The sequence below is a fragment of the Oryx dammah genome, unplaced genomic scaffold (genome assembly GCF_014754425.2).
Source record: "Oryx dammah isolate SB20612 unplaced genomic scaffold, SCBI_Odam_1.1 HiC_scaffold_26, whole genome shotgun sequence".
NCBI lineage: Eukaryota > Metazoa > Chordata > Mammalia > Artiodactyla > Bovidae > Oryx > Oryx dammah.
The window spans coordinates 26,664,893-26,682,877 of record NW_024070210.1 but is presented as its reverse complement, the minus strand read 5'-3'; the positions used below and the strand labels follow the sequence as shown (position 1 = coordinate 26,682,877).

Genomic DNA, 17,985 nt, shown 5'->3' with positions numbered 1-17,985 from the left:
AGAATTCAGTTACTCTCTTAGAAAAAAATTAGAATATCAATTTCAGTTTTTCATGTAGCTCTTCTTTTTTAACAGCAGTGTTTAAACTGTTGTATCATCATGTAGAACAAGGAAAAAATCACAGAGAGGTGATTTCACGTTGAAATGAACAAAGTTTCAACTCATTCTTCAGCAATGTAGTTGTCTTAAAATCTAGGTAAATCAAATTCATGACAGTACTTCACGTGTTTCATAATTTCAGGTGATGGAGTCTTCTATTTTGAACAAGATAGAACATGTGAAAATGCGTTTAACAGGGGAATCCAACTGTGGTGCAATCAGTGGCAGCACAGCCGAGCTAAGGGAGGATCTCGACCAGGCCAAGACCCAGATTGGAATGACTGAGTCTCTCTTAAATGCCTTGTCACCTTCCGACAGCTTGGAGATCTTTACTAAACTAGAGGTACTTCCTAGCTACTTCTCCTCTGTGGCTCAGATTTATTTTCACACTTATTTCTGGTGGTCTTATCCTTTTGAAATTAATACAAATAATTATTTTAAAAAATGAAAGCTTGGGGAGAATAGTCAGAAAAACAATTTGTGTGTGTTTCACCTTTTAATTGGAGAAGGAAATGGCAACCCTCTCCAGTATTCTTGCCTGAAGAATACCATGGACAGAGGACCCTGGTGGGCTACAGTCCATATTAAATATCAAATAATTATTGCCCACAAAGGAATTAAAAGGTGAGTGAGTTAGTGAAAGTTGCTGAGTTGTGTCTGACTCTCTGATCCCATGGACTATAATTCACCAGGGTCCTCTGTCCATTGAATTCTTCAGGCAAGAACACTGGAGTTGGTTGCCATTGCCCTCTCTAGTTAAAAGGTGAAACTGTAAAATACATTTATTGGGGCTCCCCTGCTGGCTCAGACGGTAAAGAATCTGACTGCAATGTAGGAGACCTGGGTTCGATCCCTGGGTTGGGAAGATCCCCTGGAGAAGGGAATGGCTTCCTGTCTGGAGAATCCCATGGACAGAGGAGCCTGGTAGGCTATGGTTCATGGGGTCACGAAAGTCAGACTCAACTGAGTGACTAAGCACATACATTTATTATCTAAGAGAAAGCAGATCCACCCAGTAAAAAGTTATCTAGGTTTTAATAGAAACAATGGATGCCTAATATTCTGTGTGTAAACTGAGCCCATTTAAGTATTGGTTGTTTGTTTATATATTTAGGAGATTCAACAACAAATTCTACAGCAGAAGCACAGTATGATATTACTTGAGAATCAAATAGGTTGTCTGACTCCTGAACTCTCTGAATTAAAAAAGCAATATGAAAGTGTCAGTGATTTATTTAATACCAAAAAAAGTGTTTTGCAAGATCACTTTTCTAAGTTGCTGAATGGTGAGTGCAATGATTCCTTACTGTTTTTGGGAATATTGAAAAGTGGGTATGTACTGTGAACACAAGGGCTAATTAATCTAAGCTTCATTTAGAGATGATGGTTGCACAGAGCCTATTTAAGGAAATAATAGTCAGATAAATCTTTTGGGAGCAAACACTCACTGATATATGCTTATTATAAAAGACATACCTTTTGTTCAAGTCCCAGATCTTTATTTCATGGAGAGGCACCTGGGTCCTAGTGTTTGACCTGCTCACTGTGGTCAGAGTCTGGGGACATGCCTGTGAGCAGGCTGCCCCTGTAGGTTTCTGTGTATGTCTTGTATGATTGGAAAGAAGGTTTGGTATAGGAAATATGCCACAATTACTGTATAGGTTCTTTTAACCCTCAAAATTAGGTTTTAGTTTATTATCATTTCACAGTGACTTGTACCTATGGCATGGGGAGCAAGTTTCAGAATCTCTTAATTTAACAAGGTAGGTGATGCTGTCTTTGAATAAATATAGCTTCCTTTGTTTTTTCCTACAGATCAGTGCAAGAACTTTAATGACTGGTTTGGCAGCATTAAAATGAACCTTAAGGAGTGTTTTGAACCATCAGAAACAAAAAAGTGTGTGGAACAAAAACTACAAAAACTTTCTGTAAGAAGACATATATAAATTTCATTCAAAATTTATCAAAATTAAAATACTGGAGGCAGAACTGTATATAAGTAGATAGGATAATAGTTATTTTGACTTAGTAATTTCCCTACATAAAGGTAATATTTACAAAAAAAATCTGACCTTTTCTCAAATATTTTGACACTCTATGTTTACTGGGTAAAGTTGGAAGTGACTTAAACAGAAAATAGTTTTCACAACTTTTCTAAGATGCTATTTAACTTTAATGTTTCCTGGTTAATTCAGTTGTGTTAAAATCATATTTGATTAAAAAAAAATAAAGACTTTACCCAATTTGGCTCCACTCAATTTCCAGTAAGAGATTGCTTGACTTTTTATAGAATCTTTTCCCAGCCATGTTTTTTCTAAAAATTTTAATTGAACTTTAATACACTGCTGATGGGAGTGGAGTGGAAGGTAGCCTGAGATGAGAGGCATTAATAGGGCATTTTAAATGTGTATGGTACCCTCAGTTCTTGATCACTTTATGGTATATTATCAAGTATTTTAGGTGATAAGTTATACTCTCCAACTTATTTATGGCATTAGCATTAAATGTTCCCAGTATATTCCTTGCTTTGATGATAACCATTCTTTTTTTAAAAATTTTTTTATTATTTTACTTTACAGTACTGTATTGGTTTTGCCATACATAGACATGAATCCGCCACAGGTGTACATGAGTTCCCAATGCTGATCCCTCCTCCCACCACCCTCCCCATATCATCTCTTTAGGTTATCCCAGTGCACCAGCCCCAAGCATCCTGTATCCTGTATCGAACCTAGACTAGTGATTCGTTTCTTACATGATAGTATACATGTTTCAGTGCCATAGTTCTGTAAGTTTTGGCCACAGCAATCGGAGCAGAAAAAGAAATAAAAGGAATAAAATTGGAAAAGAAGAAGTAAAACTCTCACTGTTTGCAGATGACATGATCCTCTACATAGAAAACCCTAAAGACTCCACCAGAAAATTACTAGAGCTAATCAATGAATATAGTAAAGTTGCGGGATATAAAATCAACACACAGAAATCCCTTGCATTCCTATACACTAATAATGAGAAAGTAAAAAAGAAATTAAGGAAACAATTCCATTCACCTTTGCAACAAAAAGAATAGAATACTTGAGAATATATCTACCTAAAGAAACTAAAGACCTATATATATAAAACCATAAAACACTGATGAAAGAAATCAAAGAGGACATTAATAGATGGAGAAATATACCATGTTCATGGGTCGGAAGAATCAATATAGTGAAAATGAGTACACTACCCAAAGCAATCTGCAGATTCAATGTAATCCCTATCAAGCTACCAGCGGTATTTTTCACAGAGCTAGAACAAATAATTTCACAATTTGTATGGAAATACAGAAAACCTCAAATAGCCAAAGCAATCTTGAGAAAGAAGAATGGAACTGGAGGAATCAACCTACCTGACTTCAGGCTCTACTACAAAGCCACAGTCATCAAGACAGTATGGTACTGGCACAAAGACAGAAATATAGATCAATGGAACAAAATAGAAAGCCCAGAGATAAATCCACACACCTATGGACACTTTATCTTCAACAAAGGAGGCAAGAATATACAATGGATTAAAGACAATCTCTTTAATAAGTGGTGCTGGGGAAACTGGTCAACCACTTGTAAAAGAATGAAACTAGAACACTTTCTAACACCATTCACAAAAATAAACTCAAAATGGATTAAAGATTTAAACGTAAGACCAGAAACTATAAAACTCCTAGAGGAGAACATAGGCAAAACACTCTCTGACATAAATCACAGCAGGTTCCTCTATGATAACCATTCTTTATCGACAGAATCATTTTTCTTCTCTTTTGTTCATTTAGAGTTCCAACTTTTTTCTTTTCTTTAAATTTGCTCATACCATGGGTCTCAGCAATTGATACTCAAACCTTGAAACCCAGACATTGAAATAAAATTCTGATTTTGACAAAGTTGAGTAGAAAATAGGCTGCCTGGTTTTATATATTGGTTGCCAGAAAGGCTCAAATATTTAGGAGAAGTTGAACAGAATGTGGCTTTCCTGGTCTGACTCCCACTGACCCACATGGTGGCATCATTTCACTTGATGTGATTCCTGGAAAGTCAGATGCAAACACCAATGTACACACACAGTCTAGAACTAATATGAATCATCTTTTGATCATTTGCCATTGGAGTTAGCCTTATCTCTGTAGCTTTTCTTTTACAGAGGAAGTTATGAAGATGGCTTGTCTGTGTACTATCTTGGAAAAGTATCACTGAGGTGACAGGGACCATATTGAGGCTTGCCTGTAGGATATAATTCATTTTTTGTCTTTCTTAAGGATTTCTTGACTCTTGAAGGAAGGGGCAGTGAAATACAGCAAGTGGGAACTGTACTGAATCATGTGAAAAAACATCTGCCCAAAGCACCTGTTAAGAAGCTTAACAGTTGGATCGTAAGTCAAGAAGTTGAATTAGAAAAAATGGAGTCCATATGCCAGGCACGAGCAAAAGAGCTTGATGAGTGCTTGCAGCAGCTACTGAGGTAGGAAATAAAGGTGATCTTTCATAGTAAACTTACTATGAAAGTTTACTTATGTAAAATCTTCATATGTACTCTGCCTCAGTTCAGCTAGCAGTGGGATATATATACACATGAATTTCAAAAATAAAATATGTACTTTCAAACCCGTTTGACACTGGGGATACAGAGGTTTGGAGAATTCTTCAAATTATGGCAAAGGTTCAGGGGAGAGCCCCCAAATATTTTCTGTTTCTTATTTTTTATGATATATTTCATGCTCATGCTCATCGCTAAGTTGTGTTCGACTCTTTGTGACCCCAGGAACTATAGCCCGCCAGGCTCCTCTGTCCATGGAATTCTCCAGGCATGAATACTAGAGTGTGTTACCATTTTCTTCTCTAGGGGATCTTCCCAACCCAGGGATCAAACCCAAGTCTCCTGCATCAGCAGGCAGATTCTTTACCACTCAGCTGCCTGGGAAGCTTATGATATATATTTATGGCTTATTAGAATTCCACTATAATACATACTATTATTATTCAGATTTTAACATTATAATTTTGTTTCTAAATTTGTTATTTGTAACATTATTTAACATTTTTTATAAAGAATAATAAAAAAATGTAAAAAACCTGGTTGGCTTACAAGATTTGTGCCAACGTTTTCTTCAGATAGACACTTTTTGCTGATTTCATATTTTAACATGTGTGATGTTGTTTTAGACTCCAGAATGACCACAGAAACCTGAGTAAGTGGTTGACTAATCAAGAAGAAATATGGAAAGAAATGGAAGGAACACGAGAGAAAACTGAGCTATTTTGCCAAGCTCTAGCTAGAAAGAGGTATAGCTGATCTTGCACAAAAATATGTTTCTTGGGGATATGGTTTCTGAAGGTGTGTCATGGCTCTTATAATCTTCCAATGATATTTGGAATTTACAGGGAACAATTTGAATCAATGGCCCAGTTGAACAACTCTGTAAAGCAATATGGGATTACTGAGGAAGAAGAAATAGTAACGGAATCAACGCATTTGGTTGATAGATACCAGACATTATTGAGACAAATATGTGAAACTGACAAAGAAGATAAGTTACCTCCTGACGACCAGAGTTTTAATGATCTTGCCCATGATGTAATTCATTGGATAACAGGGATTAAAGAATCCCTTATGGTTTTGAATTCATCTGAAGGCAAAATGCCACTTGAGGAAAGAATCCATAAAATAAAGGTACAACTGTGGAAACTAAATGTCAGAGGTCAGGATGAACTCCAATTTTAAAAAGATTTAGAGGAAAATTGCAAAGATTTGTTTGTTAATGGAAAACAGGATCAGTGTGGATTGGGTGAGAAATTCAGATGACTGAGCTTACAAAAGAGAAGCGCTGTGATGGATCTAAAATTATTTTAATGCATATAGAAAGGAAAGGTATATCCTTTCTTTGTGAGAGCAGTGCCCAGTTATTATCCATCTTCACTGAGTGCAGATATGAAATAAAGACTATAAATTAGATCTGCAGCAGGTAGGAGTTTGCTAGGATGTTAAACGAATGAATGTCAGTACGTCAGAGGCATTGGCAATGTCAGTCAGGGCTGGAGAGGAGCTCATTTTCAGAGTGGATATGTACAGTTCCTAAAGGGTATTAGATCCTGAGTGGGTTGAGTGTTTCCTGGTTTATCAGATACTAAGTGTGGAGGAAGATAATGGTCAAGTTTCAAGGGTTAGTTTGACGTACAGAAGTAGTCAGAATTGTTTGGGATCACATCTGAAAGGTTTTCTAGAGAAGGTGAATCTGAAGTAGTGTTTCCAAGAAGGGAAGAACTTGATTGTTTAGGGCAAAAGAGGAAAATCAAAGTACAGGGAATGAGAATTAATTATGTTGTGCTGGAGAAACAGGAGCTGGCCTGTGACATGGTGCATTTTCCTATAGAAAGCTGGAAACCCACTCTTAGGTGTATAAAGACATCTTGTTCAGGTTGTTACCCCAACTTTTTATTTGTAAATAATGATGCAGGTTGGAAGGAGGATTTGCCAGGGATTTTTTTTTTTTTACATAATTTCTTTGAGTGCCGTTGAGAATGGAGAGGAGAGTAGGTAACGTGACAGATGTTTACTGAGAAGCAGTTCTATACAGTGTGAAGGATATCTTTGTACTTGGGGCATATGTAAAAGTGAAAGGGAAATTTTGGAATCTAGTCTACAGTTAGACTCTCTGCATGATGTTTATAAGTAAAAAGATATCATATGTAATCCCCAAGTAGTATGAATGAGATTTTAAGATCATTTTTATTTAATTTAGGAAATCATTTTACTAAAACCTGAAGGGGATGCTAAAATACAGGCCATCATGAGCCAGGCTGAGAGCAGCAAGGCTCCAGTGGTTCCAAAGACCCTCACTGATATCAGGAACCAGTGGGACAACACACTCCATTTGGCCAACACATATCTAAGGTAAAGGGCATGCCTTCACCATTTTCCTGATTTTTCATTGCACAGTGAAGCCATAACAAGTATGTTTTGTCTACCTTCTGGATGTAGATATAATATATCTGTTGGAGAGAAAGTAATGTCAGGGACAACCACAGTGTTGAGGCAGAAACAGAGACTAGTTCTCTGGATCAGATATGAAACACGCTGTCATCACTCCCTGTTTACTTTGACCGGTGCATCAACCCACCATTGGTAACAAATTAACACTGTCTATCATTCCACCTTCAATAAAGTCCTTCTGTACCAAACCTCCTGCCCCCAGACAACCTCAGGGTTTATATTACTATAGGATAATTTATGCTTTTAAATATATATGCTATGAGAAACATTTATAAATGTCTGAATTAAGTGGACATAATTCTGGTGAAAATTCTTAACTCCTTTCACATCAAATCAAATCATGATACATTTAATGTTCGGTGGAAACGTAAATTTCATATTTTTATAAGGAAGCAGTCAGATCAAAATTAAAATCAAGCTGTAGGAAACAGAAGCTAGTTAGTTGGCCAATATACTGCATGCTTATTTGTTTTACTTAAATGAAAAAGAAAAACATAGAATAATTATATTTAAACATAATAAAAACTGGACTAGTTTGAAATATAAATTATTAAGCATTTGTCCTCAGATCAAATTATATAATGGAAACAATAGTTTTTTAAAGACATACTGCAACTAATTTTTATCTTGATTTCTGAGTTAAACTTAGGGCCATTTAGAATGTTACAATGCCAAAGAAGTTTCTGGGAATAATGTACAGTAGTGTTATTTTAATGCTTTTTATAATAATACATGTTGTATTATATGATGCAAAATGCTGTTTTGTTTTGCTGTGTCATTTCATTTATAAACTATTTTGTAAAATTTAGCCATCAGGAAAAGCTTCTACTAGAAGGCGAGAAGTATTTGCAAAGTAAGGAGGATCTGAGATTAATGCTCACAGAACTAAAAAAGAAACAAGAAGTGGGCTTTGCTCTGCAACCTGGTTTGCAGGAGAAAAAAGCTCAATTAAAAATTTATAAGAAGTTCCTCCAGAAAGCGCAGGATTTGACATTCTTACTAGAGGAGCTGAAATCTCAAGGAAATTACCTCTTAGAGTGCACTAAAAATCCCAACTTTAGTGAAGAACCGTGGCTGGAAATCAAGCATCTACATGAGAGTCTTCTTCAACAATTGCAGGTGAAATGCTCGAAACAAAACTTTAAGTGATTGTCCTCAGTATGCTTGATTATGTACTATTTGTGCATGGAAACATTTTTTGGTTCTTTCGGAAAATCTAAAGCTTTTAAAATTGATCATTTTTAGATACAAATGCTAGCTCCACAAAGTGGAGGAATCAATTTGGTCAGTTTTGCTAGAGAAATCTAGTGTGTATTACTTGATGATAGTGTTATCTCCTTTCATCAAAGTTCTCCTCTTCAGGGATTGGAAGGTTTAAAATTTTTTTCCAGGCCCTCAGCAGTGAAAATGTGGAGTCCTAACCACTGGACTGCCAGGGAATTCCCTTAGGCATTTTTATGTAAGTGATAGTGTCAGAATTGTCCATGCAGCATCCATCTATCCATCCATCAGTCTATCATTGCATTCATCCATCTATCCATCCACACATCCATCCATCATCTATTGTGATAGTTGTATCCATTATTCTGTACAAACTTTACCAGGTTTCTCCCTTTAGTCTTTCCACATGATCTACAATAAAAGAATTAAGAAGTAAAATGTCATTTTGTCATGAAGCATAGTATTATCTTAAGAGAATTATTTATATTCTTTGCACACTGAAAGTTGGATTCAGTGTAAGGATTGCCTGGATTAGAAATCTCACTTATACAGATAGCAGGAGTTGTGCAGAGGTGAAGATTATGCTCACTTGGCTGTAAGTTATTTAATTGCTGCTTTTCTGATCAGATGTGGTCACCTTATTTTCTTACTCCAGGAAGAGAACTTGAAAGTGGTTTTGCTCTTGAGTTAGGGTTACTTTTTCCCAACTTTGGGGTTTGATTCTTAGGAAAGGAATCTGAGGTTAGTTGATTTCACATAGTCTCATTTCTGAGAAGGATAATTGAGGGAGCTGCTTTATTATGGATGTTTGTGATTTGGTGATATAATTTGTAGCCATTTCATTTTGTAAACCTCTGACAAGCTGTTTTCAGGAGTGAAATGAAAGCAAAGAAACGTGGGGTGGGGAACAAACAAATATCTCAACACTAAAAATTTTACTTAAGAACTCTGGATGATTTATGGTCTTATTTCTGTTTCAAGATGAACCCTCATAAAATAAATATTTATGAACAATTTAATTATTTTCTGAGTGAGATAATTCAGAGATCTAATTCATACATTGTCAATGTTTTATTTTTAGGATTCTGTGCAGAAACTAGAAGGTCATGTTCAAGAACACGACTCTTACCAGCTTTGCGTCACAGACCTAAACACTGCATTGGACTATATCGCTAAGGAATTTGTCTGTTTTTCTGATAGGCCTGTGGATGAAAGAGCAGTTGAGGAAAAACTGCAGAAACTGCAGGTATTAAGCAATATCCAGAAATGATAGGCATTAAAAAAATCAATATTAAACACAACTTGACAAATTAGTGTCCTTGATCAGAAATTCAAATGCTAAAAGAAAAGAAAGAAAAAAAGAAAAAGAAATTAAGATGCTGAAAATGCTATTCAGATGACTATTGGATAAAGTCCTATCTGGTCATGAAAAGTGGGAATGTTCTTCATTAGCGAGCAAATCCATTTATAATTTGAGTTGGACAGTACTCAGCCCTCTGGACCCTCAGAGATAATTCCACTCATGACCAGTCAGCAGCTGCTGGAGATCTCTGTCTTAGAAAAAAGCACAGTGATTCCAGGAGATAACTGGGTGATCAAATGGTGAACCTAACACAATAAGGCCGAAGGGGAAATGGTTCGATTTTGCAGTCTTCATCACAGGTGGATGGGAGTTGTGTAATTTTCACCTTATTTATTTGCATACTCATGGACTACCTTAGAGTTCTCTGCAGATGGAGAGCTTTTAAAATTCCCACCCTCACCACTTCAACAACCCCTCACCTTACACAGTAAGCATTGCAGCTCTTTACCCGCATTCTCAAAACACATTCCTTGGAAGCTCACTGTTGGCACAGCCAACAAATGCGGTGTCCTCTGGAAGGAAACAGCAAAGCATGTTCTTTTCTATGCTGCTTTCACAGTCCTTTGGAGGTTGCATGGGGTGAGTCTCAGGAAGCACTAGTGCCTCGAGTTTGGGAATTTCTGATCTCTTCTTTTTAGGAACTTGGGAATCAAGCAAGACTCCCCCTTTCAGAATAGCTTGACACTGTCACAAGGCTACCCCCCTCTCCCTCTTTTTTTGGCCACGTGGCATGTGGGATCTTAGTTTCCAGACCAGGGATTGATCCTGAGCCCCCCTGCAGTGGAAACACAGAGTCCTAACCACTGGACCACCAGGGAAATCCTACCTCCCTTTTTAACAGTGATAATTTGACAAATGTTGAGGGTCATCATGTCCAAGCCCCTCTTTGGGTGCCTCAGATACTGAGAAAAGTATAAGACAAGAGCTATAGTTGGAAGGAATCTCAGAAACTATCAAGTTCAGATTCCTCATTTTATATATGATGAGCTAAATGACAGAGTGGGGGCTACTACTTGGGTCTTCTGACCCCACTAGACTTCTGTACTTGAGTGTCTCATAGTTATTTGTGGTTCAGCATGTCCAGAAAATAACTCGTCATCTCCTTCCTTTTTTCCATACCCCGACTCCTTGCAGTGAGCCTGCTTCTTCTCTGATTCTGGATATCTACACCATCTCTCTAGGCTGTGGGTCAGAAACCTGGATATCCTTTCTTAGGCTGCCCAGCCTAGAGGGACATCAAGAGTCATCTCTTTCATCTCTGGGTTATCTCTACAATTGGTCCCTCTGCTGTTACCCCCGTGACCGCTGCTTTAGAGCAGACCCTCATCTCACAGATGCCTGTGTTTGTTGGATGTCTGAATAGGCTCACTGCCTGCAGTGTCACCTCGCTGGTGCAACTTGCCCATGGCCACCTTGTATCTATCCAAAATGCAATCTGGAACTCCCTTCCAGCTGAAAAGGTTTCAATGACCTGTGCATATTTGTTAGCATACATCTTTCCACACTCTATTACAATTGTCTGTTTACTTCTGTGTCACTCTCACTAGGCTATAGGATTGTGAAGGGACTATATTTTACTCATCTATGTAATTTCAAAACTTGACCATATTACTCGCATGAATGAATGAATACTTATTGTGTAGTCCATTAGAACAGTGAGTAATAAATACAGCATAGTTCACCTAGTAACTTTTAGGCTTATTCTATTTCAGTAGTAACATCCGTACCTGCTATAGTTTATCAAATTCCTTTTGAGTCTGGAGATCTCAGATTAGCCTCATTCATTTAAGCGTTTAGTAAATATTGATTGAGTTCCTGCTATATTTAAGATATTGCATTTGATTGATTTAAGCTTTGCTCTGAATTTTAAATGTTAGCACTAGATTCATGTAAGCACATACCAAATGATGTTATTCTTTTTAGGGCCTTGCACAAAGTAGGCACTTATTATTTAGTGTTTTGGTTGTGTTTGATTTTAGTATTATTTATATATTAATTAGTATCTTGAACAAAATATATACTCAACAAATATGTGTTGGCCATTTCCTATGTTCTAAGAATGGGTTGTGAACATTTTCTTCATTACTTTTTATAAATCTTATAAAATCTTCTAGTATCTTACAAAATCTGTTGGGGAATTTGATCTGGGTCACTACATTAGTTTAAATTTGGCCCAAAGTTTCTTCTTTGTGATATGGGTTAGTATGTTTCTTACAAAGCTTCCCACTAGTGAAGCAGAATACTCTATAATTTACAAAAGTCAGCTAACTCTTGTGATAATTGAACAGTGATACTTTTGTGACAATCTTTTCTCTGCTCACAGGACCTAGAGAATAGTCTCCATTTACAAGATGGCACATTAGAGAAGATTTTAACTTTAGCAAAATCCGTCAAGCAAAATACATCTTCAGCAGGACAGAAGATTATTAAAGATGATATAAAATCACTGAAGTGTAAACAAAAAGATTTGGAAAACAGACTTGAATCTGCTAAGCAGGAGATGGAACACTGTCTCAATAGCATTCTCAAATCAAAATGCTCAACAGAAAAGAAAGCAAAGTTTCCTCTGCCAGGCAGAGAGGAGCAGGTCACTTCTGATGTACAGGAGTCCACTCAGGACTCAGTTGCAGTGGAAAAGTTGGAGGAAGACTGGGAAATCAATAAGGTTAGTACTTGTGATTGCAGCTCTAAGACATTGTGTCTGTGAATAAAGAGGTGTTGTTGGGCTCTGAAGAGAGGGTCGTAAATCAAGCCTCCTGATTTCATAATTAAACCCTCAGTGTGCTGGCTATTTATGATGCTCACTTGTAAAAAGAGCCCTTAGAAAACTGTCCAGGATTTCAGCAGTGAAATGTTACTGTTCATCTGTTAGAAATGTCAGTCATCAATTTAGGTTTATTATTCTCTCTGATATGTAATCAGATACAGCTTCTTGGGTCAAGAGCTCAAAAGCAAATTAGAGAAGGCAAAAGAAAATGTGCTTTACCCATTTTCTTAGGGAAAAAAAAATCTAACAGCTCTATTTTGGTGGGTCTTTTTTTCTGTTGTTGATTTCATAATGAAATCAGAGACTGTATGGAAGATAGCTGCCTTTCTTTATCTTCTTACATTAACCCTATACTGCAAATGTATTTTTAACTGTTGTCAGGTCATTTAGTGTGAGAATAATGACATTCAGGCTTCTGATCTTCCTGGGGAGAAGAAAGAAGAATATCGTTTTATTTTCTTTCTAAACATCCAAATGAGTATATTTCCCTGTGGCTTTTAAAGTGCTTTCTCATAGGTGAGAGATTGAAATGGAAAAGGCACAAAGAGCCATCCAATAAACTACACTTGAAAGAGTCTCCCTGTTTGGCAGCCTCTCGCAGTCCAGGGTCCATTGGGACAACAGCGAAAGTTAGCCCTTTCATTGTCAGCATTTTATGGAATATATGATACACCAGGGATGAAGAGAATCTGCACTTCTGTTGTCTTCCAAGAGCAGGAATACATGGAGGGACTTCCCTGTGCTGGTCTAGTGGTTAAGAATCCACCTGCCAGTGCAGGGGAGCACTGTTTCAATCCCTAGTCTGGGAAGACTTCACATACCTTGGGGTAACAGCCCATGCACCACAACCACTGGGCCGGTGCTCTAGAACTGGCGAGCTGCAACTACTGAGCCCAGGAGCTGCAGCTGTTGCAGCCCGCATGCCCTAGAGCCTGTGCTCTGCAGTAAGAGAAGCCTCTGCAACAAGAAGCCTGCCCACCACACCAAGAGAGGAGCCACCCCTGCTTCCACAGCTAGAGAAATCCCACGTGCAGCAACAGAGACCCAATGCAGCCAGAAAGAGAGAGAAGAAATGCATGGAGGACTAGAGGAGCCAGATAGGGTTTCCTAAAATGTGAAACAAGGTCAAATGCCAGTGGAACATGTCTTTGAAATGAAATCCCACATGTTGGATCGAGCTAACAAAGTATGTCTTAAAAGCTTAGGGCCCTGTGATGAGACTCGAAGTTGTATCTGTAAAAGGAACTATCTTAATGGTATTTAAAGAGTCGTAAAAAGTAAAAAAGTAAAAATACTTGAGTACTTTTCTATCCTAATACGTGACATTGATAACTGGATTTGCTTAATAACTCTAAGTTTAGCTTCTCAGACCTATGTTGGCTGTAAACTACCTGAATTCAGTAGAGTATATTGAAAACTAAAGATCACAAACCAATAATAAAAATTTTTGTTTATTAAACTTTTACTCATTCTTAAATGATGAGCTATTGATAATTTATGCTACTTCATTAGAATGCCTTTTTTTTTTTTTTTAGGGGCAGATGAAGGGACTTAAGTCTTTAAATAATTTTCACAAGCCTGTACTAGAGGAAGCTAGTTTTAGTTTCTAGTAACACTTTTAACACCTTTTTTCTCCTCTATTGTAACATGAATCTTTTTTCTTTTTTTATATGGAAAGGCATTTTATTTCAAATATAACAGTGTGTACATGTCAATCCCAAACTCCCAGTCTATCCCTACCCTCAATCCTGTCCACCTGGTAACCATAAGTTCATTCTCTACGTCTGTGAGTCTATTTCTGTTCTGTAGATAAATTCATTTGTTTCATTTTATTTTAGAGTCCACATATAAATGATATATGGTTTTATCTTTCTCTGTCTAGTTACTTTATTTAGTATGACAGTCTCCAGGTCTATCTATGATGCTGCAAATAGCATTATTTCATTCGTTTTTTAAAATTTATTTTAATTGGAAGCTAATTACTTTACAATATTGTAGTGGTTTTTGCCATATATTGGCATGAATCAGCCATGGGTGTACATGTGTTCCTCATCCTGACCTGCCCTCCCCATCCCATCCCTCAGGGTCAACCCAGTGCACCAATCCTGAGCACCCTGTCTCATGTATCGAACCTGGACTGGCGATCTGTTTCACATATGATAGTATACATGTTTCAATACTATTCTCTCAAATCATCCCACCCTTCCTTCTCCCACAGAGTCCAAAAGACTGTTCTTTACATCTGTGTCTCTTTTGCTGTCTCGCATATAGGGTCATCGTTACCATCTTTCTAAATTCCATATATATGCGTTAGTATACTGTATTGGTGTTTTTCTTTCTAATTTACTTTACTCTGTATAATAGGCTCATTTCATCCACCTCATTAGAACAGATTCAAATGTATTCTTTTTAATGGCTGAGTAATATTCCATTGTGTATATGTACCACAGCTTTCTTATCTGTTCATCTGCCGATGGACATCTAGGTTGCTTCCATGTCCTGGCTATTATAAACATGAACATTGGGGTACACATGTCTCTTTCAATTCTGTTTTCCTCAGTGTGTATGCCCAGCAGTGGGATTGCTGGGTCATATGGCAGGTCTATTTCCAGTTTTTTAAGGAATCTCCACACTGTTCTTCATAATGGCTGTACTAGTTTGCATTCCCACCAACAGTGTAAGAGGCTTCCCTTTTCTCCACACCCTCTCCAGCATTTATTGCTTGTAGACATTTGGACAGCAGCCATTCTGATTGGTGTGAGATGGTACCTCATTGTGGTTTTGATTTGCATTTCTCTGATAATGAATGATGTTGAGCATCTCTTCATGTATTTGTTAGCCATCTGTATGTCTTCTTTGGAGAAATGTCTTTTTAGTTCTTTGGCCCATTTTTAGATTGGTTCGTTTATTTTTCTGGAATTGAGCTGCAGGAGTTGCTTGTATTTTTTGAGATTCTTTGTCAGTTGCTTCATTTGCTCTTATTTTCTCCCACTCTGAAGGCTGTCTTTTCACCTTATAGTTTCCTTCGTTGTGCAAAAGCTTTTAAGTTTAGTTAGGTCCCATTTGTTTACTTTTGCTTTTATTTCCATTACTCTGGGAGGTGGGTCGTAGAGGATCTTGCTGTGATTTATGTCAGAGAGTGTTTTGCCTATGTTTTCCTCTTGGAGTTTTATAGTTTCTGGTCTTACATTTAGATCTTTAATCTATTTTGAGTTTATTTTGTGTAAGGTGTTAGAAAGTGTTCTAGTTTCATTCTTTTTAATGGTTGGGTAAATTAAAAGATGCTTGCTCCTTGGAAGAAAAGCTATGAACAACCTAGGCAGCATATTAAAAAGCAGAGACGTTACTTTGCTGACAAAGGTCTGTCTAGTCAAAGCTATGGTTTTTCCAGCAGTCATGTATGGATGTGAGAGTTGGACCACAAAGAAAGCTGAGTGCTGAAGAATTAATGCTTTTGAACTGTGGTGTTGGAGAAGAATCTTGAGAGTCCCTTGGACAGCACAGAGATCAAACCAGTCAATCCTGAAGGAAATCAGTCCTGAATATTCATTAGAAGGATTGAGACTGAATCTGAAGCTCCAATACTTTGGCCACCTGATGTGAAGAACTGACTCATTGGAAAAGACCCTGATGCTGGGAAAGATTGAGGGCAGGAGGAGAAGGGAATGATAGAAGATGAGACGGTTGGATGGCATCACTGACTAGATGGACATGAGTTTGAGCAAGCTCTGGGAGTTGATGATGGACAGGGAAGCCTGCCATGCTTCAGTCCACGGGGTCACAAAGAATCAGACACAACTGAGCAACTGAACTGAATATTCCATTGTGTATATGTAACACCTCTTTTTTTTTTTTTTTAATTTTATTGGAACTTTTGGCCACCTGGTGTAAAGAGCCAATTCTTTGGGAAAGACCCGGATATTGGGAAAGACTGAATGCAGAAGAAAAAGGGGGTGACAGAGGATGAGATGGTTAGATGACATCACCGAGTCAGTGGACGTGGATTTGAGCAAACTCCAGGAGATAGTGGAGCCTGATGTGCTGTAGTCCATGGGGTAGCAAAGAGTTGGACACAGCTTAGTAACAGAAGAACACATCTGAATTTTGTCATATTTTCTTAGCCCCAATAAAGACATGTGGGCTTCCTTATAGGTCAGTTGGTAAAGAATCTGCCTGCAATGCAAGAGACACTGGTTCAGTTCCTGGGTCAGGAAGATCTGCTGGAGAAGGGATAGGCTACACACTCCAGTATTCTTAGGCTTCCCTTGTGGCTCAGCTGGTAAAGAATCTGCGTGCAATGTGGGAGACCTGGGTTTGATCCCTGGATTGGGAAGATCCCCTGCAGAAGAGAAAGACTACCCCATCCAGTATTCTGGCCTGGAGAATTCCATGGACTGTATAGTCCATGGGGTTGCAAAGAGTCAGACATGACTGACTGACTTTGACTCACTCACTCACTCACTCACTCCAGGGATATTTTAGATCCAGACCTTTGGCTGACTTTTTCTTTAATATCAAAAATGTTAATGCAGGCTTAGAGGCACAAGAAGTTACAAAATGCAGTCTGAAGGGTGTGGGTGCTTATGATCCAAGATCATACTGTATATTTTTACAGAGGTGAATTTCTAAAAATTTTTAAATATGAAAATACAAAACTGCCTTCCATCTCCCCCTTCCTATATAATTTAAGTGGGGTTACAAATTAGGATATGATAAAAAGTGAGGTCTGAGTAATCTCTTAGGATTCTAGGTGTCGTAAAAGAAAATGATAAAAAGGAAATACAGGGTAACTGATACATTCTTCTCTTATTATTTTTCTAAAAACTCATAAAGCAACATTATAGTTTAATCCATATTGAATGATCTTGTCCCTTCCTTCCCAAATGTCAACCTTTGTGGCATAATTGCACCTAAAAAAAACAAAACACCTTTTGTCTATGAATGCTTGTTGAATTTCTTTGTCATTGGGTATAATTGTCAGTCAGTATGTCTGAATCATTTTTTGTTCTTTTTAATATTTTCTGAGTGTTTATAATTTCCACATTTAAATGAACATGGATGATCATAGACATAAAACATGCAAGGCATCCAGCTGTAGCTGAGTGACCAGAAACTCAGGGAAGTTAGTACTAGAATGAAGAGGAAGAAAGAGAGTTCATTCCTGGGGTAAATGATGTTTACTTCTGGTGTTGGTTATCCTAGTAAGTCAGTAGAAAAATTTTTGTCTTGGAACATGTAGTTAGGTCATGTGTCAACTCTGTCTTCCAAGTATATTACTTTGCTTTCTAGCCACTGTGCAAATCTTGGTTCTTGCTCTAGAGGCATTATTCTCAATCCAAGATTTATTTCTGTACAGGAGTGACTTACATGGTATAAATGGTATTAACATCTAGGAGCAGCATGCATTTGAGGACATTCTTCAAAGTCCTAAAATATTAGGCTGAGGAACCTTAGAAAATTTCTATCCTAACCCTGTGTTTCAAGTTAGGGAATTGACATCAGAAGGTGTTAATCA

The 17,985-nt window shown here is 37.5% G+C and overlaps 1 protein-coding gene across 5 annotated transcripts in view; it reads left to right on the top strand.

The window, feature by feature from the left end:
• Positions 1–17,985, top strand: part of SYNE2 (spectrin repeat containing nuclear envelope protein 2) — a 323,973-nt gene that overhangs the window by 146,540 nt on the left and 159,448 nt on the right. For all 5 annotated transcript variants that reach the window (XM_040226258.1, XM_040226261.1, XM_040226260.1 and 2 more), the window contains exons 36-45: positions 242–442; positions 1,214–1,385; positions 1,915–2,027; positions 4,388–4,590; positions 5,292–5,411; positions 5,511–5,799; positions 6,869–7,020; positions 7,929–8,238; positions 9,422–9,586; positions 12,027–12,368. In XM_040226258.1, coding sequence (XP_040082192.1) covers positions 242–442; positions 1,214–1,385; positions 1,915–2,027; positions 4,388–4,590; positions 5,292–5,411; positions 5,511–5,799; positions 6,869–7,020; positions 7,929–8,238; positions 9,422–9,586; positions 12,027–12,368 — 2,067 coding nt within the window. The remainder of the gene's footprint in view (positions 1–241; positions 443–1,213; positions 1,386–1,914; positions 2,028–4,387; positions 4,591–5,291; positions 5,412–5,510; positions 5,800–6,868; positions 7,021–7,928; positions 8,239–9,421; positions 9,587–12,026; positions 12,369–17,985) is intronic.